A 21,817-nucleotide genomic window follows, 5' to 3' on the forward strand; every position below is an offset into this window, starting at 1 on the left:
GTACCCTGTGTTCATTCAGGATACTTTAATGTCCACTTTTAACCCGCCTTCCTCTTGACTTCCTTCCAGTGGTTTAAGTGAAGGGACTGTTAGTATTACCTTAATCACTATTGGAGGATTTACAGCTTCTAAGTCTGTTTATCGTATCAAATCTACTGTGGGAGGATGTAGCGTATTACTCTTCATCAGCCCTTTGCTTAACCGTGTTTCATTTGCTTCTCATCATAATTGTCCGGAAGCTTCGAAGTGACAGCGAAACACTGCAGGTACCCACAGACCAGAGCACTTCCAAGATCACGCTGACTGTTTGCTCCTTCCACTGTCTGGGAATGTGAATGAGCTCTGTCTCACTGACACACACACGAACACACACACACTTAAGGCTTTGTTCCTCTGGTTTTAAGTAGCTCTGGACTGTGTCCCGCCTCTGCTGTAGGCCTTCATGAGTAAGAAGGCCGCCATTTTTATATACCTCTGCACTAAAGCTACCATCATATTCCACTGTGACGGATGAGTTGTGTTTGTACAACTGTGTGTTTGTGTCTTACTCTGGGTAAATCTCACCACATATAACAGTAGATGAAGTTTATGAGAGAGCGGCTCACTGGCTATCGCTCAGGATTTCTTATGTGTGTGAAGCAGTTGCCATGGCACTCGAATTTTCACTGTGTGTAGTTGCATTTTACGACTTCTTTTATGAAGCAAATTGTGAGAGCGTGAGCTGCAGCGTGGAAAAATGTGTTACATCCAGTTGCAAAGACCCCAAAAGGTTGAAAATCATGTTTTCAAGCCAACTTCCATTTTTGTTTTGTTTTTTTTTATAGCCGCATGTTCCTCATCAGAAAGTTGTGTTTTTGCTTCTTTAACACTGGCAGAAAACCTCGAAAAGTGTGTTCGAGAGCAGGAGGTGGTCAGTGAGTTCTTCTGTACATAAATAAGACCAGGGTGTCAGTTTTTTTATTTTAGTTATCTGTGTTATACCAAGTATGAGATTGATGAGAATCCGTGTGAACGTAATCACGGCTTGTTTGACAGCTGGCTGATCCACATGCAGAGTTGACATTAAAGCAACAGTTTGCAACAATTAGGAGCGCAATTTGTGGGTTAGACTTTGGTCGAACTGCACTGAACTGCAGCCAAATTGCGGAGGACCATTGACAATGAATGGACGTGATTATGATCCCCGCGCTGAGCGTGTTTTTGTACACTACGGTTTGGTTTGAACAGGGGATGTGCAGAATGTTTTTGGTGGTTGTGGTTAGGAGTTTTTAAGCCTGGAGCCAAAATGAGATATTTTGTTCCACACTCAGACTCGGGCTCATTAAAACAAACTGTTTCGCTTGTCATTTGGTGACAGTCCATAATTTCAAGATAACCCATCTGATCCATAGCTTGAATGATGATGCCATTATTTTTCCACATTTTTGCCCGTTGACTACAAATGCACTTCTACTTAACATTAGTTCTGACCACACTGAACATGTTTCCCTTCCCTCCAGCAGTGTGCACAATATGTATATTGTCCTAATCTCTTGGCCTCTTGCTAATCAAAATCACTATATTTACTAAAACCATGGCATTCCACACAAGGAAGGAGTGAATAGTTTACAGTAGATTACATCTGTGGGTATGAAGACAGAACAATGAACGAGTTATAGTCCGGTGAGGGGTACCAAGGCTGTACAAGGTTAAATGAGGTCGTTAATAAGGCGTTATGATAACGATTGGGGCTTTTGTTGAGACGGAGGGAGAGGGGGAATGCTCTGGAATGTGAAGAATGAGGGTTTGTTTAATCCTCGTGGGGCATAAATTATTAGCAGCGAAGGGAACCCTGCTGTGCAAGACAGGCCCGCCTCCTACCATGGGAGTCTGAAGTGGGATTCCTGCATGTGAATATTGGTTTTCTACACCATTGAGACAGACTGTATGCAGTTGTTTCAATTGACTGGAATGATAAATGATCATTTCCAACATGGTCAGAAAAGCCTGAGCTGGAGCTGGCAGCTACATCAGTTGAAAATGTTGTTTTTTAGAGCCGCCTGCGCTTTTCCTTGAACAAGGAGCAGGAGTGAAGCATTTCACCCTTCAGTGAACCGTGGTATGACAGTGCAGCAATACCGATTGGTCTGAAAGCTGCCTTTTTCCTGTGCTGTCATTTAGATTTGTATTTAGCTTGTATCCAGACAGAGGCTGAACTTAAATCTAACCTAAAAACTAAATGGGCCAACTTATTTCCATCGCCCGTTAACATTACCTAACTTATTGGCTGTGAGTTGTTGTGGTGGAAATAATAGTGCAGCTAAAAGTTCTGATGAGGTGTTCAAATTAAAAACATCTGTTGTATGGAAAAGTGATTTTGTCGTCAGTACTCTTTAGTGGTCTGAGTAATCTGGCTTTGCACCATTCCTGGGGGAAAAAGGGGAAATGAGAGCAACAGAGGGAAAGGGGAAACACAAAGGGGGTAAAGATTTAGTGAGGCAGTAATGAGCTACTGGAAAGGAAGAGCACATGCAGTTTGATTGGTCCGCCTACGCCAAGCCAGCATGGCATCCTGGGTAAATATGACCCAGCAGTTGGTTGCTGTGGTGATCTAGGAAGCTGCAGCTGCCAAGAGGGGCAAGGTGGGATCATGGACAGGATGGATGCACGCAAACACCCACTCAAACAGCACAGGTCACTTTAGAGAGTGACCAGTAAATTTCACAGAAAGTAAACAGCACGGCAAGATGACACAAAACGTGAAAAGTAATGTTTAAACAAACTATATAGACTGTCAAATATCACAAGATTGGTAAATTAACCTCTACACAATTACATATATGTAAGAGGCTGTATTCAAAAAGCTGTTCATGATGCTGAATAGGTGCTAAGCAGGAGAATGAAGGAGTAGTGTATTGGATTATTCTCTACTGAGAGGTATCTGTATCTGCTGTATGTTGTCTGACCTTATGGACGATTAGAGTCATAAAAGGGATGGAAGATTAAAGGAGTGATTGTCTATTGTGGGTAGAGCTGGGAGGTTAATGTGCGGAGGTGATGGATGTCCACAGAGGAATATAAGGTCAAATGAAAAGTATAAAGAGGGCATCAGAGGGAAGCTGGGTAAATAGATGTCTGATGGGCAAGGAATGAAGTGAGTGTAGCTCTGATAGACGTCTAAAGGGTTGTCTGTGTGTGTTTGTTGGCCCTTTTGTTTGTCTTGTATAAACTTTCATGAGATTCCTTTGCCATCCCATCCCCATCAGCCCGGACAGGAGGGTGGCCTGTGTACATGTTACTTGTCCACATGCGCGCTCTCATCCAAACATCACTTTCATAGGTCCATCTGTTTCTTCGTCGACTTTACAAGGACGTTTTCCCATCTGCTCTTTCATATCAGTGATTTCAAACAAATGACTGCTGCTGCCAAAGGGGCAAAGCATAGTTCCAGTACGCCAAAGGAAAAACGTATCTGTCACATGGTGTTTATTAAAGCACCAGAGCAACACTTGAGGTAACTGTATGGGAATTTAGGCTGGCGGCAGTTGTGGGCAGTTATGGGGCATGTGACCCTGTGAACCGTTTTTTTGTTTGTTTCTTTTTTATATTTGTCACAGATTGCAATCAACTGCTAATTTCAGAGGCATGAGGTCACAAACTGGTTCTCCCTCTAATTGTGTAAAGCTGGGGCTGTTTAGTGAGAGTGTATGTGGTTTTCACAGTCATGATGGGTTACGCAGTATTGCGTGTCTCAGTCCAGTGAGGCCGGAGGTACAAGGTCTTGTGAAAATCAACATTAGGTGCATCTGATAAGCTTCAGGTTTGTGTAGATGTGGCTGTGAAACACAGACAGGAAGAGTAATCAAACTGTGACCCATGTTTCAAAGGCTGCTTCATCACCAAGGGAGATGGGGCCAGTTAAAGTGAGCAGCTCATTCATCATTCAAACTGTTATAGTAACTCTCATCCAGCGCTAGTGTGCATACATTCACTCATCTGCATTACATTTGCATTCATCATTTTTTGATGACAAAAAGCAGACTGGAAAGAGAAAAGAACACTGCTTTTAAGAGCACAAGTGCAAACACAAACACACAATGTCAGCAGCTTTTGTCACCTGAAGGAAATTCATGCTTAAGAATGAAAGGTAATTTCTTTGGTGAAAGCTCAGACCTTAAAGTCTCTCTGAGCCATCTGTGAAAACTGACCCACACCAACAGGGTGTGAGTTAATGGGTCATAGGAGGCAGTCATCCCACAGCCAATGGCTATAAGACAAGCCTCTAATATTAGACATTAGAGGAGAGCTAATCATGGTGTTTTGCTGCACTGGCTTTATTCAAACACAATGAAAGAAGAGCTCAAAGAGTTTTTGAATAAAAAAGGAAAACATTTATCAAACTGCCTTTGACCAAACACGACTTCACTTGTCAAATGTCCCCTTCAAGACAGACAGTGTTATATCTAACAGTGTATAATCAGCCCCCATTCCCTCAGCGGTGCAGCTTGTTGCTGTGAGATGTGAGTGCATGCAGGGTGGCCCCATTCCTTTCAGTTTTATTGAGTTTAGGAATGTGGAGGTGTTCCCAAATTTGTCTCTTTCAGGAAATGAAAAATCTCCTGACTTCCTGCCACAAGAATTTCAGCAACAATTCAAGTGCCGCAGGAGGACTCACTTTGTGCCTGGCACACAAAATATTATTTCAAAATCATAATCAAACCTGTTGTTGTCTCTGGTCCTCATTTAAGTCTTGCGTGGAGCCCAAACTGCTTACCAGAACACCGTCCAAACTCAAAGAGCCCATTTGTACACACAAGTTGTGTGTGTGCTGGTAGACATGGTGTGCCACCAGGAAGGTGTCCACATAGCTGTTCCTCCTCTATGCCACCCATGAGACAAGGTCAGCTATGCCACCTATCCATTAAAGAGCGATGTGACGTCATGTGTCGTGGTTGAATGGTTTTCAAGCCAAGGACGGGCAGTGGAATGCAGTCTTGAAACTAAATTTAAACCAAAGCATCCTAAACATTGTTAGTTCAGTTACAGCAAAATAATGAAACAATGTCCACTTTTAAATAGTGTTAAATGATATCCAGTGACAGTTTCTGCTCATAAAAGGGTCAGTTCCCTCTTGGCTCTGGTCTTTGTAGTTCTTTGTAGTGTGCAGCGGGGTCTTCAAAGTTGAGGGGTCACACACTTCAGTGAGCATAGCTAATCCTGTCATCTGGACCTTGGTCTGAATTCCTCTGTGATGAAAGGTGTTAGGTGGTTTGGTTACTAGTCTGGGTGTCAGTTTATTGGTATTACACAGCATAGCTCTGCAGGGTAGTCTGGATGGAGGAGGCTGAGGAACGGGCTGTAAAATGTTCTCTTGACACACACACACACACACACACACACACACACACACACACACACACACACACACACACACACTGGACTGATGTGACTTTTGTGTCCATGGAGCAATATTTCAGTGTTTTCCTGTTATTCTCAGGAAAAATTGTTATCAGTTGTGTTCATATAGAAGTGATCTTACCTCACAGTCTGACTCAGCATACTGTAGCTCCAGTATTGGCATGTTGATGCAGTTCCCTACCAACAAATAGAACTGGTTAAACTTGATGGCATTTGTGTTATCGTCCAAAAGCTTCACCACAAAAGGCCCTCTAATGAAAGTTAAAACCAGAGAGAGCGTGGAAAGATGTTGACTGTGTTTTTCTGCTTTCTCTGAACAGATCGTGAGGACCAATCAATCCTTTGCACGTAAGTACTGCAACTCTTAACTCTCTATTGATTGTCCTCCTTTCCTCTCCTCTCCTGAGGTCATTTCTCTGTTGGTTCTGATGATAAAGCAGCTTCATGAGCTGGAAAATGAAACTGTCTCTAGATTAAGATTATATAGCTGCACCTTAATGGGGTTATCTCTTATTAAGGCAGGGTCTTGTTCCTTGTCCTCGAGGTGTTTATATATGTGCTTTACAGTGAGGAAAGTTAGAAATAAGTGTTGCAATTGTACATAAAATATGATGAGAGCTGCAGATACGGATCATCACGTTTGAAGTGCCTGGTTGTTTGAAGCGACCCTTTCTCTATCTCCCTTCATGTTTCCCTCAACCTGAGTCACCAGGCCGGCTCCCATCATCCTGCTGTTTTATTTAAAGACTGGTTTCAAATAACTTTTTGTGGATGCTGGGTTGTGCAGAAACTCTGCCCAATACTGAGGGAGTTATGAGTGTGGTTTGGTGCCCTGCCTTCATCTTCTTTGGCAGAGAGTAATTAAGTGCCACACTCTTTCAGTGTGGCTTGAATGGATGCTGCCAACAGACAGACAAGAGCTGTTGCATAATGTGCCCTAAATTCTGAAAATGACACCCCCTGTTGGTGACAGTGGATCTGTTTTATCAGCGTTGCCCCATTGTTTAATAAAAAGGGTGGTCACTCAGTTTAGAGAAGCTGCCGCATCACTGTGAATATATCTATATTGATTTTAGTGTAAAAGACATCAGTTGGAAGAAGAAACACAAAGACTTGATGATTTATCAACATACACAGTGTCTTCAAAAGTGAATGTACGCCCATGAGAATGGAAGAAATCTGTAGAGAAATTCCAGTAGGAGGAAAAATGGACCCTCTTAGTTGAATCTCCCACAACAATATGAACATCATGCACAATATTAGGTCTGAAAGACAGAATGAGAGAGTGGATCTTCAGACCTTTTTTGTTTTCTTGTGCTGCCGTAACATTAAATTTTCCTCCTGAGATCAATAAAGTTGCCTATCTTGTCTTATTGTACTGTCAAAAAAACCATTTCATTGAAGAGATGTAGCATCAGGTGGGTCTTAATACTTCAGATGCTACTCCTTCTCCAAAAACAAATCACAGGTTATCTGCAGGCCAGCTCACAACCTGTATTTATAGAATAAAAAGGCTACATGAACATGGTTAAAATCATCTCTATTTCTGATATTTACTTGTGTTCCTGCATTTCCTGATGTGTATGATCAAACACAGGATGTGTGAAGTATCCTGTGCCACTCACAGGATGAAGGTAGTCGCTGCAGTCAGCTGTAAAAATGTCTCCCTGCTCACTATCAACGCAAGCCTCTGTCTAAAGAGCCTATATGCTGTATCCCAAAGAACAGAGCAGCGACACCAAGAACTTGTAGAATCTCACACTGAAGAGTTGATGTATGATGTACGAGAGCGTTCAAAAGAAGATGGCAGGAGATACGGTGCTCACAGAGTGAGGGATCCTGCCACAAGTGACCCCGTAACCCTGCATGTTAACATCTATAAGTAAAAAGGATAAACTGTGGGAAAAGTCAGTGGATGATTATTTCCATGAGAAATATTGCTCCTGTAAAACTATGAAGACATCAAGCCAAACTGGGATGTGTAGCCAACGTGACCTATATTGCTATGCCTGTGTTTGAGGATTCGCCCAATGAATTTGAGTGTGGAGGCTAAAACTGCAGTGCTCTATGTGCAGTGGAGCTAATAGCCAGCTAGACTAAAGCCACTGGTATGTAGCTAGATGTAATGTTGCTGGCCTGGTTTCGGTGTTTGCCCTGGTTTTCTGGGCTCTGGGTCCTCACTGTGGGAGCTGTGGATGGCCCTGCCTGAACACAGCTATCATTAGAGACGGCCCAAAAGCCTGGAAACTTTGGAGACTGGCCCACCAAACCACAGGGTTCTCCAATAAAACGTACTGACCGACGAATGGATGGATTTAGAAAATAACAACTGATAGCTCGATGGTTGTTCACTCGCTCCCTCTCTCTTTGTTTATTCTTTCCTTGGGGTTCATCCAATGGCTCTTCACCACCATAATGATGAGCAAGAGTTATGTTGGTTTGGGTTTTACTGTGTTTTGTCTGTACCTTGATACATTTGTGGGCAGTTTACGCAGATAATTCCCTTAATCTGGCCATGTCTCACAACTAAAGGCCTGTAATTCAAGATTACAAGATAAGGCTGTCACATTTATTGGCTGGAAATGATGAAAAAAGCAGAAACTAAAGTGAAAACAAAGTGTGTTTATTTTCTCATTCTTCATTCACTCACACTTGTGCTGCTTGTCTGTTCATGTACATCTCTCATGGTTTCTATCCCCTTTGTTTTCAGAGGTGAATCAGGCGCTGGCAAGACCGAGAACACCAAGAAGGTCATCCAGTACCTGGCCCACGTTGCCTCCTCACACAAAGGACGCAAAGACCATAACATTCCTGTGAGAGCCCCACTGCCTACATTTTGCCTTCTCTTTCCTTGGCCAAGCATGGGCCTCCATTTTTTTTCCTCTCCTCTCCTCTCCTCTCCTCTCCATCTTTTCACCTCTTAAATTAATACTGAATCGTCATGTTGGAAGAGTTGGAAACATGCCTATTCATTTTCTAGCAGAGAGTCATATGTGTCATGTTAAATGTGGAGCTACAGCCAGCAGCCTGTTAGCCTTGTTTAGCACAAAGACTGCAAACAGTTAGCCTGGCCATGCCCAACAAAAAGGAAAACTGCTTTGCAGCACCCTTAAAGCTCAATAATGAACTATTTATATCTCATCTGTTCATCCCATAAAACAGCAAATTGTTGTTGATCTTTACACGGATTAAATGAACAGAATATGACGTGTAAACTAGTGAGCATTTGAGGTGCCTGGCAATTTTCAGTCATTGTGCTAAGCTAGGCTAATCATCTGATGACTGTAGCTTGTATATATTTACTATACAAACATCAGAGTGGTATTAATCTTCTCATCTAAGGCTCCACCAGAAAGTGAATAAGGGTGTTTCCCAAAATGTCAAACAATTTAATTCATGATCTTTTATACTGTGTTCTTCTTCTTTACAGTTCTTAACTGTGTGCGTAGTTTAGTGTTGACATTCAGCTAGTAACAGGTTGTGTCTTAATCCACAGCTAACTGAATAGACTTTAATATAGCCTGACTGGTCACTGCTTCTGCTCCATGTCATCCAGTGGCACTCTGTGAGAGTGTCCCTGAACTGGTGGCCTGTTTCCTGTGCCTTGTGTCTCACATAAGCGCTTCAGGTTTTAACACTTGCATTTGTTTATCCATAACAAACAGCCCGAATCTCCCAAAGCATTCAAGCTCCAGGCAAGTGCATCTCCCGCTTTCTCAAAAAGAGTGTGTGGTCCATTTTGATGTTTGTGTGTATGTGCATGCCGCTTGCCCTAAATCTCTACCGCTTCCATGATGATGTTGACAGACTAATCTAAGCTTCGCTCTTTATGAGGTATTTGTTTGTGCTGGCTCAGTCTCCTCACATGATTATTTGAAGCCCAGTGGATCTGCCATTAAACCAGCAGGCTATTGATACTGAAACACTTTGTTTTATCAGTTGGTTCGGATTTATTAGAACAGTTGGGAATTTTTAGTAGAAACGCGTCAGTCAAATAGCCAAAAAAGCAAAAACAGGTCAGACCTGTCATTAAAAGTCTTCTGTCTTCTGTTTCTGAGGTTTACGTGGTGTTAAGGGGGATTATATGAACTGTGAAATCAGTGTGAAGATCAGACCACAGCCGCACCAAACATCTCTCCTCAAATGTTTTATGATCAGCTTCATCTTTTACATTTTAGTGACGTAAATATATACACCCAGGTGTGAAATGAAGTTATCAAAGACAATGAAACATGATGGTAGTCGATCAGTGCTTTCGTATATTCATGCATGTTTGCCCATCATGATGCATTTCACTTAATAATTCATTGACCTATTCTTTATCCTTGGCTGTGATAATATTATTCCAGTATCAACTGTGTGGCTCTGCTGCCCAGTCAATAACCAAACACAGGATATTTCTGTGTTGATGTTGTGTCCTCACCTGGATTTTTAGATTTGAATCTACATTTTTGGTCCCAAAAGTAACACAAATGAGACTCTGCTGACACAGTACTGAATTCACCGCAGCTCATCTGTCTCCCTTGCTCTCTACAAAACTTGATATGTTCTGGCTCACCTCTTCTCTGCTTGATTTATCCGCTGGCTATTTTTCCTTCTCCCCCAAACCACTACCTGATGTTTCTGTGTCCTCAGTAAATCTAATAACTATAGAAGCGGAGTCTTAACTGAAACCTACAACCTGCTGCTTTGAGCACACACAATCCGGGCGAATGCCTGTTTAATATGCTGCATTTCAGTAGCTGCGAGTGAGTTGTTGTAACTCAGGGCCTCAGTACTCCCCTGCCAGAGTACGCCATCCACACTGACCTCCTTAATGCTGCTTCCCTTCTGCATTGCATTACGGCTGCCTCTGAGCAGAGGCCAGAGGAATGTAGAACCAGGATGGAGCGAGGGTGAAGATTTGGTGGAGGGGAGAGATTTAGAAGGGGGTGAAAAGGGGGAGATGAAGAAGTGGAGAAGAGGTAAAGCAGAAAAAGGTGCATGGGAATGTCTGTTTATTCTTCAGTTATACAGGGATGTATGTACTGTTCATTTTCTTGCTGTCTCTGCTATAAACCAAAGATTTTAAAACGTCTCTCTCTCTTTTTATCACTCTCTTTCCCTGCCTTCTGTTAATGACACAGCTGAACAGGGTTATATCCCATGTTTCTCTCAATGGCCACTTCTGGCTGGCCTACAGCATAAGCCACCCAGGCAGCAAGTCAGACCTCACGTGAACTTTACTCTGTTTCCCTGTGTAGCCAGAGTCCAGAGGAATATCCTGGAGTCAGATCAAGGCAGGATCTGATCTGCTGTAGGGCCTATTTCTGTGCTGTCAGTGCCCTGGAGAGAGGAAACTGTGTCATGTGTAGAGGAGCTGGAGGTTTCAGGGGCTGTAGGGAATGCCCCAACCACCCATCAACCCCTCTTTTGATTTTGATTTGATTTAAGAGGAGGCCATCAGTACCATCATTACCATCAGTCTTTGGGTATATAGAGTATATCATCACAACCATAGGAATGTGCAGGCCGGGAGAGGACTCCCAACCCCGTGACCACTCACCGTAGTGCATATGTCGAAACACACTCGCTATATTGCCTTTGTGGTTTCACAAGTTCCATCAAACTATTTGGTTGTGTTGGCCCATTAACATTGGGTTCCCCCGACAAAAATCACATTTAACTGCAGTTGACCAAAGTAAAGCCCACAGAGGCATGATGGACTGCTGACTGACTGATTGGTTTACCACATTACCTTTGGTACGTTTTTCCCAAGCTGCTTTGTTGTGAAGAATTGATTTTGCTTCGCCAGCTTTGTGTATGTTTTGGCTGACAGAAAAATGTGATAAATAATCGTTCATTCATTCATTCATTGGCATGTGGTGCCAGGCGTTGGAAATGTTTGACAGCTGCATTCTGTCTTACCTCTGTCTTTTTCCACAGGGTGAGTTGGAACGCCAGCTCCTGCAAGCCAACCCCATCCTTGAATCTTTTGGCAACGCCAAGACAGTGAAAAATGACAACTCATCTCGCTTTGTGAGTCTTTGTCCTGTTTAAATGATCATTCTCTTGATTTGCACATTATCTACTGAAGAAAGTGACTCAGGGAAGGTACAGCACACTGTACGTAGTAGTTTGTAGCACACTGTACGTAGTAGTTTGTAGCACACTGTACGTATGTAGTTTGGATGATTGAATGGACAAATAAACAAAATATACATTTGGTCAGAGTCAGACTAGCTGTCTGCCCATGTTTTCAGTGTTTATGCTAAGCCAAGCTAACCAGCTGCTAGCGATAACCTCATATTTACTGTACAGACATGAGAGTGGTATCAGTCTTCTCATCTAACTCTCTGCCAGAGAGCGATTATGCATATTATATTACTTTTTTCCTTTAATATTTCTTTTGGTGCTTTGTAATTTAAGTATGTAATGTAAAAATATTTTATGAAAACAGTGTATGTAGGTCTTTTTTCTCTATTCATTTCCTTTGAAAATTCTAGTATTACAAAGTGGACTGATGCTGTGCTCACTCTAAGCTTTTTAAATTATTGTATGACTAAGTAAACCATGTGGCCAAGATTAACCACCATGGTGTTCAGAGCTCATGAATCACCATCTGTCTCAGACTGGTAGACAGATGGGCACACACACATATTCACGCTCGCTTACGTACACACATTCACTGTCAGGAAACCACAAACATGCCTGAGATTCTTTCTGACCTGTTAACCTGGCTTTTCCTAATATAGGCATTCTGTTTTCCACTACGTCTCATACAGTGCGCACTGACATCATCAGCTTTCTGGATTAAACTTGGAAGTTTCATCAAGCGTTTTTTAACATAAATATGTGTCTTGTTTCCTGCAGGGGAAGTTCATCAGAATCAACTTTGATGTCACAGGCTACATTGTTGGGGCCAATATTGAAACTTGTATCCTCATTACTGCGACAGACTGAAGGAGCAGAAGGTCAAAGGACTGTTTCAAACATAACATAGGAAGTAAAAGACAGGGTGCACATTAAGTTTAGAGCTGAAAGCAGTGGTTAGGCTACACGACTTACTCACGGCTTATGCGTAACCACAAAAATGCCATTCCCGTTCTGCATATTCCCCAGGCAGAGCTAAAGGGCACAGAGCCCTAAAGAAAGCATGTTTTTATTGTTACTCTTCCATTTTTATTCAAGTTTATTTATGCCTGGTGAGGAAAATAATGGATTGGGCTCCTCAGGATAATACTTCTTTGTTGCAACACTTGTAGAAAGAATAAAGATTTGGTTCCCCAGTGATTTTTTTGGAATCTCCTACAACCCAGATTCCAAATAAAGTTGGGCGCTCTGTGAGATGTAAATGAAAACAGATTGCAATCATTTGCAAACTGACAACAGTTTTTTGTTTCCAAGCCCATGTAGAAATATCCTTTATACACAAAGTGTTCACAAAGTGGTGAACCTCTCCCCATCCTCGCTTGTGAATGGCTGAGCCTTTCCAGGATGCCTCTTTCATACCCAATCATGATACTATCACCTGTTACCAATCAACATGTTTACCTGTGGAATGTTCCAAACAGGTGTTTTTGGAGCATTCCACATCTTTCCCAGTCTGTAGTTGCTCCTGTCCCAACCTGTTTGAAATGTGTTGCTGCATCAAATTCAGAGTAAACAGATATTTACAGAAATCAATGAAGTTGAGAAGGTCAGACATTAAATATCTTGTCTTTGTAGTCAGATTAGCAAAATCACATTCTGTTTTATTTATGTTTTACACAGCGTTCCAACTTCTGTGGATTCAGAGTTGTAAGATGTAGGATTTCTCTGAAGTCTTATTGAGTCTGCTTTATTAGAGTTCTGGTATTAAAATAGTTGCTACGGTTCCTGAAAATGCACCAAAAGTTTCTTGCATGCTCTTATAAAACTTTCCAAGTCATAGTGTACGTGTCCTGTCGTTCCTTATGAGCAGAAATTTAACTTCAACGTTGTGGTTTTGTCTAATATTCACCACAACACTAACAGTATCAGCGTCCTGAGTTTCATGCTGTAATCCCCTGGTCAGTCCTTAGCGTTTGCTCTTAGACCTCCTGGAGAAGTCGAGGGCCATTAGACAGGCCAAAGATGAGAGGACCTTCCACATCTTCTACCGCCTGCTGGCAGGGGCTGGAGAGCATCTCCGAAGTGAGTGTCTGACAGCCACTAACAAAAGTCTCAGAGCAATGATAGTGAAGTTTCATGTTTATGCCAATTTGCTTCAGGCAAGGAATCGAGCTATAAAAGCTGGTTTGAATTAGCACCAGCCAACTAATCTTTTTCTCTTGTTAACTTTTAATTTAGCTTGTTAGTGCATAGTTTCATGATGATGCAGGATGTGTTTCGACATTGTAAGTCAACACTTTACAGCATATTTCTCTTATGAAATAGTGCACTTAAAAGGTCACTGGATGTCTCCGCCAATTATCCACTTTTTCCACAAGTCTAGACTGAATTTTCTTTACTGAAAATTGATGCAAATGTAACACATACCTCTGTGCAGTCTAAGCATTTGATGACGATCAAACCATCATTTAAACTAAATCAACATGCAGCATGGTCCTAATACTTTTTACAAACACAAAGTAGACACTGAAACAAATCACTTGCCACTCATCATTCCTCTCCCACCCCAGCGGACCTGCTCCTCGAAGGCTTTAACAACTACCGTTTCCTGTCAAATGGTAACATTCCCATCCCTGGCCAGCAGGACAAAGATAATTTCCAGGAGACATTGGATGCCATGCACATCATGAGCTTCTCCCATGAAGAGATTGTCTGTGAGTAGCACAGTGCTTCCAGATGTGCCCTGAAACATAGCATATTCTTATTCTCCTTTCTATAATCACATTCCTTTGTTTCAGCTCTTACTCTTCCATTACCTAACATCCCACCCAGGTGATCAATAAAGTCTTATCTTGATCTTGCCAGGCATGTTGAAGGTGGTCTCTGCAGTGCTGCAGTTTGGCAACATTGTCTTTAAGAAGGAGAGAAACACTGATCAGGCCTCCATGCCTGAGAACACAGGTAAACATCCAACGCATACACACATCCTCCTCGCTAGTGTCAATCATGATTCATGAATCCAAAAAATAGGATGACCGCGACGCCTCAGCTTCCACCACAACAGGTGGTGGAAAACAGATGCTGATTTCCACTCACAGTTCACTCACTGTGAACACATGCTGTGTCAGAAACAAGATTTTACTGAAGTTTGAAATGTGTGTCTCGATATTGCTTGTAATGTCTGCATCACGTCACCACCGTCAGATACTCCTGCAGTCTAGCTGAACTGTTGTCACATACCTCTCAGTGTAAGACAGAGGAAAGTCTACTTTATAACACAGTTCATAGTCCTCTGAACTCACTTCAACAAAGCTTCTGGTGCATTTTGGGGTTTCAGCCCCATGGATTTGCAGAATTTCAGTGCAGGTATACAGAGTTAAGCAGTGTGACTGTCAGACTTATTTATTTGATTTTTGATTGAATTATTTCTAATTCTTGCACCAAACTTCATTTTGAATATGGTCAAAAACACAAATCTGAAGCCATATAGTGTGTGAACCAGTGTGAAGTCTACATTTCTATCAGTTCAATAAGTTACACTCTTCCTCCTTCCTCAGCGGCGCAGAAGCTCTGCCACTTGCTAGGAATGAATGTTATGGAGTTCACCAGAGCCATCCTCACCCCGAGGATCAAAGTGGGACGTGACTATGTACAGAAGGCACAGACCAAAGAGCAGGTAAGGTGCCATCTAACAGGGTTGGACCATATGTTGTATCCAGAGTGTCAATATAATCGCCTAGCTGCGTATTTAAATCTAACAAACAAAGTCGACTCAGAAAGTGTCAAGACTTATTACACAGAAAACTAAGACCAGTTTAACTGCCTTGTTAACTCATTGTAAAACACACTTCATTCAAACTCGATAGAAACAAAATAAAACTCACCAAAATGGTCTTAGTTTGTCTTTCCACTGCTCCAACAATCACCAAGTCTGGTTTGGTCAAAATAAACCCTTAATTCACAGAGTTCTACAGCTCTACATGCTGTTTTCCATACGGCCTCTCGCTTCTGCAAAAGCATGGTTGATAGAATAGGTTTAAACGTCTTCCCTTAGGTTTGTCCTTACTGTAGCCCATGGTCTGACGCCTTATCATGATAAATCACTCCAGACTATAACAGCAACACAGAGTTCAACTTCTTATATTTGCTCTCATGGCTCAATGGTGTATTTTTATTGGTGTCTTTCATAGCTAGTCTTCCAAGTCCTGCACTCTTTGTTTTTGCTTCAGGCTGACTTTGCTGTTGAAGCGCTGGCCAAGGCAACATATGAGCGACTGTTCCGCTGGCTGGTCCACCGCATCAACAAGGCTCTGGACAGGACCAAACGCCAGGGGGCGTCTTTCATCGGCATCCTGGATATCGCTGGCTTTGAGATCTTTGAGGTGCTGATTGTGGTGCTTTAATAGAAAACCCATTTAAACACAACACAGATTACCTCCCGGACATTGCAGTTGTGTTCGATGACACGTGGATTAAACAGAATCACATTTCCAAAATGATCAACAAGACAACATGTCACCCGAACCAACAAACATGTCTTCTGCTTCCTTTCAGCTGAACTCGTTTGAGCAGCTGTGTATCAACTACACCAATGAGAAGCTGCAGCAGCTCTTCAACCACACCATGTTCATCCTGGAGCAGGAGGAGTACCAGAGGGAGGGCATCGAGTGGAGCTTCATCGACTTCGGCCTGGACCTGCAGCCCTGCATCGACCTCATTGAGAGGCCGGTCAGTGTTCTCCATCCGTGTGCTTAACTTCATGTGTTCGCTTTGAAAATGTGTGTTAAACCGATTTTTGCCTCCTCAGACCAACCCCCCTGGTATCCTCGCTCTGCTGGATGAGGAGTGCTGGTTTCCCAAGGCAACCGACAGGACCTTCATAGACAAGGTGCTCCAGGAGCAGGGCACTCACACCAAGTTTCAGAAGCCCCGTCAGCTCAAGGACAAAGCTGACTTCTGCATCATTCACTATGCGGGGAGGGTATGTATTTCAGCCCGTGAAAGTGTGTTGCCTTTTGACTGCTCTCTTGGGGACGGTAGCCAGTTGGACCTACTACTTAAGTATGCTACTGCTCTTAGAAGACAGCCAATATTCATGTCTGTTCACCCACGTGTCTGATTTCCTTATGCAATAACTCTGTTTCTGACCTGTTTTGAAGCGTTTCTCGGAGGCACAGACTCTGCCCCTCCGAAGGTGCCGCTAACCAGGTCATTGCCTGAAAACAATAGCCCAGTTGTGGTTCTGCTGTCGGAAAACCACATCTGGTTCACATTGGTGGGAGATTGAGCCTTTAGTGCCTGGTAGTTACATAATGAAGGTTTTCAACTTTCACCTTTGTGTGGTGGTCTGCCATCTGTAAAGAGAAAATGATACTCCACTGCATTCCAGAGAGGATGCTTGTCAGTCACAGCATGAAATCCGATATCATCTCCAGAGTGATAGTTTAATTAGGTTTACTTCTCTCTTTTTCCTCTCTTGCGCTAATGTACATGAACACAGTGAAGAGCATCAGTCAGTCGTGTCTAAACATCAGCCCTGGACCTGAGCCTTACCATGATAAACAAGTGGAAACCTCAGATTCAGCCAGTGTTCGATGCTGGTGCCAGCACTGAATTTGAACTTCATCAAATAAATCCTGCATGACAGAGTGATACTGAAGAGGAAAAAAAAGTGCAAACATCGTGAGTTTGCTTTTCCAGGATTCTGATGAAACCCAGATGGAGATCTTACATTCCTCATCTCAGGTTGCCGACCGTGTCAATTACTTACTCTAATCCAACACTCTTCATAGTGCATTAGATGTTTGAAAAACACATGCAAGGTCATCGAGACGCTATGGTGCAGAAAGAGCTGTCTGTGCTGTCAGTCAAACAAAACGAACAATATGAAGTCTTTATTTTAAACCGAGTGCAAGTACGAGATGGTTGAGTCATATCCCAACAATGATGCTCATTATGTCGGAAATCTATAAAAAAATGAAAATTAAAAAAATAACAGTACATAAGAAATATGTGCATTATACTACAATATAAACAACAGTATGCTGTGTATAGAGAAATAGAATAATAAGAAATAGAAATATGTAAAAATATATACTGTATGAAAAATATATACGTAAAATATGCGCAACACACTGCAATATACTGTATATATACACTGTATAAGTACAGTGTGAGTAATATTTGGAATAAATAGTAATTGAAATGTACAGTATAAATACAGTTAAATAGTTGCACACAGCTGATACAACCATTGAATAATTGTGTTGCATAGTTAAAATATAACATAAAATTATTGTACTGTTAAGTCAGTATAAATGTAAATTCTAAATAAATTATCGAGTCGTAGCTGCTGAGAGGGATGAAATTAGTCCAGAGGCTGAACGGTGAGTTTTCAGTATTGACTATTATGGTTTGATGAGTCTACCGCTCATACAGCACATCTGGTGCCGCCTGTAAGATAAAACGGCTGCATGGTATTCGGAAACACTATTAGAGTTGCCAGTCAGACAGACTATACAGATTGTTGCAGACAGGTGAAGCAACACAGCAGCAGTCATTAATCACTGGAGACTGGACACCAGTCCTCTCAGAGTGTGTTTTTAAAGCATTTTTCCTTTTACTCTGTTAGCACTGGGTTATGACAGTAATGGAAGGAGAAGGATTGGATGGCATACAGTGAAGTTCATGGTGAAATCTGATTTGATGCTGAGTTGCTACCAAATGTTGTGCAACCAAATTATGACAGAGGTTTATGATCGCTGTTGGTGTATACAGTACATTAGGCCTTTATCTGTGTTAAGTGCAGGTCACTGAATTCAAAGTATTGATTCATGATTTCAAAAAAAACATTTCTTAATACCGAGCCTGTATTTGTGAGAGATTTTTGAGGGAAACACAGTTGAAGGTTTTGTTCTCTAAGACAGAGGAATCACTGTGTTTCTTCAGGTGGACTACAAAGCGGATGAATGGCTGATGAAAAACATGGATCCCCTGAACGACAATGTGGCCACGCTGCTGCACCAGTCAACTGACAAGTTTGTGGCTGAGCTCTGGAAAGATGGTGAGTCTCTTAAAATTTTCTTTTGCCTTCTAGGAGCTCATCAAGCTTTTGATTTTTGATTTTACAAAAGTACATTGATATGCAATTTAATCTGCTGTATCAATAAACATGCCACTATCCTTATCCAGAGGGATGTTACACGCCATACGTGTTGTAGAGTGAACAAATGGAACACAAAAAGAAAAGCATTTAAAAGCATTTCTGTCCTCTAGATATATCGATGACAATGTCAGCCAGTTGGTTAGTAAACCGCTTTTGTCCAGACTGATATATCTCAACAAGTACTGGACAGATTATCATGAAATTTTGTGCAGTCAAGAGTGAAATATCAGGACAACGGTTGTCATCACGCTTCTTACATCATATTCATGTTCCCCGCAGGATCAACTCTAACAGCTGTGATGGTGCTTAACTTTTCCCTCTTGTGCTATTGCCATCAGATTTTAATCTGTTCACGACTTGGGTTTGTGTCTAAATACCTGCAAGACTAAATACAGTCCCATCAGCCTCAGCTGTGATTTGACCAAATTAGTTTTGTGCTAAATTAAACATCAGCATGTTAGCATTGGCATTGCAACCGTTAGCATGCTGAAGTTAGCATTTCACTCAAAGCACTGTTGTATCTAAATACAGGCCTACAGCACTGCTAGTATTAATGTGTATTCTGCAAAGCATATTATCAGCAACTGAATCTCTTATTTAATGATGGGTTTTGGGTTATTTAGGATGAGTTTTGCTTGCAGAAACATGATGAGTATGAAGGTAAACCACAGCCACTCTTCTCTCAGAGCTGAATGACAGATCTACTGCTAGTCCTTTATTTTCTCCCTCAGTGAGTATTTTAATGAGTATTTAATGGAATCACAGACAGGTCAGATGGAAAGCAGAATGGTTTTATGGCACGTTCTGGACTAATCTTCCTCCTGAATAATGTTCAGCTTTGATAACCTACGCTTGTTCTGAACACTGTTACAGTGCATGCACTGACATTTACTCTTAACTCCTTTTTTAACAGCTGATCAATGCTTGTGAAAGTTTGTATTTTTCTGGGTGTATGAATGATGTGTATGTGTTCGCATGCCTACTTTTTTCTCTCTCACTCCTCTGTCTTCTTTCTCTGTCCATGTCTCTGTTGCTGTAGACATACAGACGTTTCAGAGAGCCTCTTTCTATGACAATGTGTCTGGGCTCCATGAAGCTCCAGGTGAATGGTAGTAACACTTAACCTTCGTGCACCACTGGCTTCTCCTCATCCTCCACAGTGAAAGGATCATTGGTCCCCTGTCCTGTCCTGGCTGCTATGTGCACCCCCCTAAGAACTGCCCTCTGGCTTTGCATGGCTGTGCTGCTGTTCTAATTAAAGCCTCAGATGAGAAAACATGTCATTCTCTCATGACTGCTGGTAGTTTATTGCCACTATGATTATTTCAACAACTATTGCTTGAATGTTCTCTGGTACAAAGTGAATTCACACAACAGAGAAGAGATTAATACAATTATTGTTGAAAGGCTGAAAATCTGATAGAGGAAATATTGTAATTAAACTTTTGCCTGGTCAGGTGGATGACTTTTGAAAGTGCCTTTAGATACATTCTTGTTTACTAAAAGTGGTACAACAAGGAAACTGGATCAGTGTGCGTAACACTAAAAAGGGCAAGAATCCTCTATCCACTAGATATTTACTTGCTATGCAAAGCTGCAGTGATTAGCAGACCACAGATCCAGTTGTATTAAAAAATATCCCAGTCACTTTACAGTCTTTTTTTTGCAGTCAGCAGGCTCAACGCAGAGTGTGTGAGTCAGAGCTAACAGCAGATGGAATGAAGTAACACTGTCCAAATTCATTTTGAGGAAGATGAAGCGGATTCAGAATTGTGTGTCTGATTACTTCATGCTGCTATTCATATGCTCTGAAAGAATGGAATATCTGAGGATCCGAGTTTAAACAGAGAAAATCTCACCGAGGTTGTGTTCTTGAGTTGAGCACAGGCCATCGACTCACTGTGACATTTAATCAAAATGAATTTGTTGCTTGTCCCACGACATCAAAAGTACACAGCTTTAAAATTCCCTGTGATTTATAAGCTTTGATTTATTAGTGATCTCATGAGAAAGGGATTAGATGTGATTTTATAACATCACTGAATATTCCTTTTAGTGCTGTGATGCGTTTTTTAAATGACCTGCACTGCTGTGTCATTTTCAGTATTTGTTCTCAACCCATTTGTAATCGAACCCATAATTGAAGTAATGCAAGAAAAATACCAAGGAAGGTTTTTAGTGGTGCCCTGTGGAGCTGTCTCATTTTGCTTATAGCTTGCACACCAGGGGTGACGTAGATAGAAGGTGTTTTATGAGAACAAAAATGTATTAAACACATTTTTTAGAGCTCAGTGGTAAATGCAATACATTATTTCTCTTTGTGTTATTGCACAGTTGGCAGCAGAGTGGCAGGACATATTAAAACTCTGGAATGATATGTGACAAATATCTACTGACTTCCTGCCCCTAAAGCAGAAGTTTAAAATAACATGCATATTTGCACCCAATAAGAAGAAGATACATGAGTGGAATAAACTTGCTAATTGTTGTTATTTAGTAGGTTGCTTTCTGTTGAGATTCTTTTTGATTTGTTCCAGTGGTTGATATAAACAACCTGATAATTTCCATATTTTAGCAATATTCTCAGATATAATCTGCTTTAAAATCATTTTTAATGAAGGATTGTTCAGCAGTAGACTGGCTGAGGGAAACAGCGCTGTATGTTATGTTACCTATGATTTCAAACCACCTGATGGTGTCTGGTCTAAGCTGATATGGCACCACCTGCCTTCAAGCTTAATCACAAAATTAGAAAAGGCCAAATCCTGCTCAGTTTAACACTTCATCTTTATTGGTAACATTTCCTGAAGAATATCTGAATATTATCGGATTCAAACCCAAATAAAAGACTTCAAAGTCATTTTGTTGGCTTCTCTCTTCTCCACATTCATTTAAATAGCACAGCACTTGACTTTGGTGTGCATTTATCTATTTCTCTTATCTTCATCTCATTCTTCATCCCCAGTCGACCGAATTGTGGGTCTGGACCAGGTTGCGGGCATGAATGAGACAGCATTTGGTGCCGCCTACAAGACCAAGAAGGGCATGTTCCGCACAGTGGGCCAGCTGTACAAGGAGCAGTTATCCAAGCTGATGGCCACACTGAGGAACACCAATCCTAACTTTGTCCGCTGCATCATCCCCAACCACGAGAAGAGAGTGAGTTGACCTTATAGGGTGGAT

At 41.7% G+C, this 21,817-nt stretch overlaps 1 protein-coding gene across 5 annotated transcripts in view; it reads left to right on the plus strand.

The window, feature by feature from the left end:
* The window catches only part of LOC143334673 (myosin-10-like), a 50,098-nt gene that overhangs the window by 18,954 nt on the left and 9,327 nt on the right, over positions 1-21,817 (plus strand). For 2 of the 5 annotated variants that reach the window (XM_076753568.1, XM_076753569.1), the window contains exons 4-18: positions 5,718-5,745; positions 8,108-8,210; positions 9,063-9,092; positions 11,323-11,415; positions 12,250-12,313; positions 13,453-13,551; positions 14,040-14,183; positions 14,335-14,430; positions 15,027-15,145; positions 15,699-15,851; positions 16,024-16,197; positions 16,277-16,450; positions 18,418-18,532; positions 19,674-19,736; positions 21,600-21,793. In XM_076753568.1, coding sequence (XP_076609683.1) covers positions 5,718-5,745; positions 8,108-8,210; positions 9,063-9,092; positions 11,323-11,415; positions 12,250-12,313; positions 13,453-13,551; positions 14,040-14,183; positions 14,335-14,430; positions 15,027-15,145; positions 15,699-15,851; positions 16,024-16,197; positions 16,277-16,450; positions 18,418-18,532; positions 19,674-19,736; positions 21,600-21,793 — 1,649 coding nt within the window. The remainder of the gene's footprint in view (positions 1-5,717; positions 5,746-8,107; positions 8,211-9,062; positions 9,093-11,322; positions 11,416-12,249; positions 12,314-13,452; positions 13,552-14,039; positions 14,184-14,334; positions 14,431-15,026; positions 15,146-15,698; positions 15,852-16,023; positions 16,198-16,276; positions 16,451-18,417; positions 18,533-19,673; positions 19,737-21,599; positions 21,794-21,817) is intronic. The other 3 variants (XM_076753570.1, XM_076753571.1, XM_076753572.1) reach the window with 3 other exon arrangements.

This window comes from Chaetodon auriga, chromosome 16, assembly GCF_051107435.1.
Source record: "Chaetodon auriga isolate fChaAug3 chromosome 16, fChaAug3.hap1, whole genome shotgun sequence".
Taxonomy (NCBI): Eukaryota; Metazoa; Chordata; class Actinopteri; order Chaetodontiformes; family Chaetodontidae; genus Chaetodon; species Chaetodon auriga.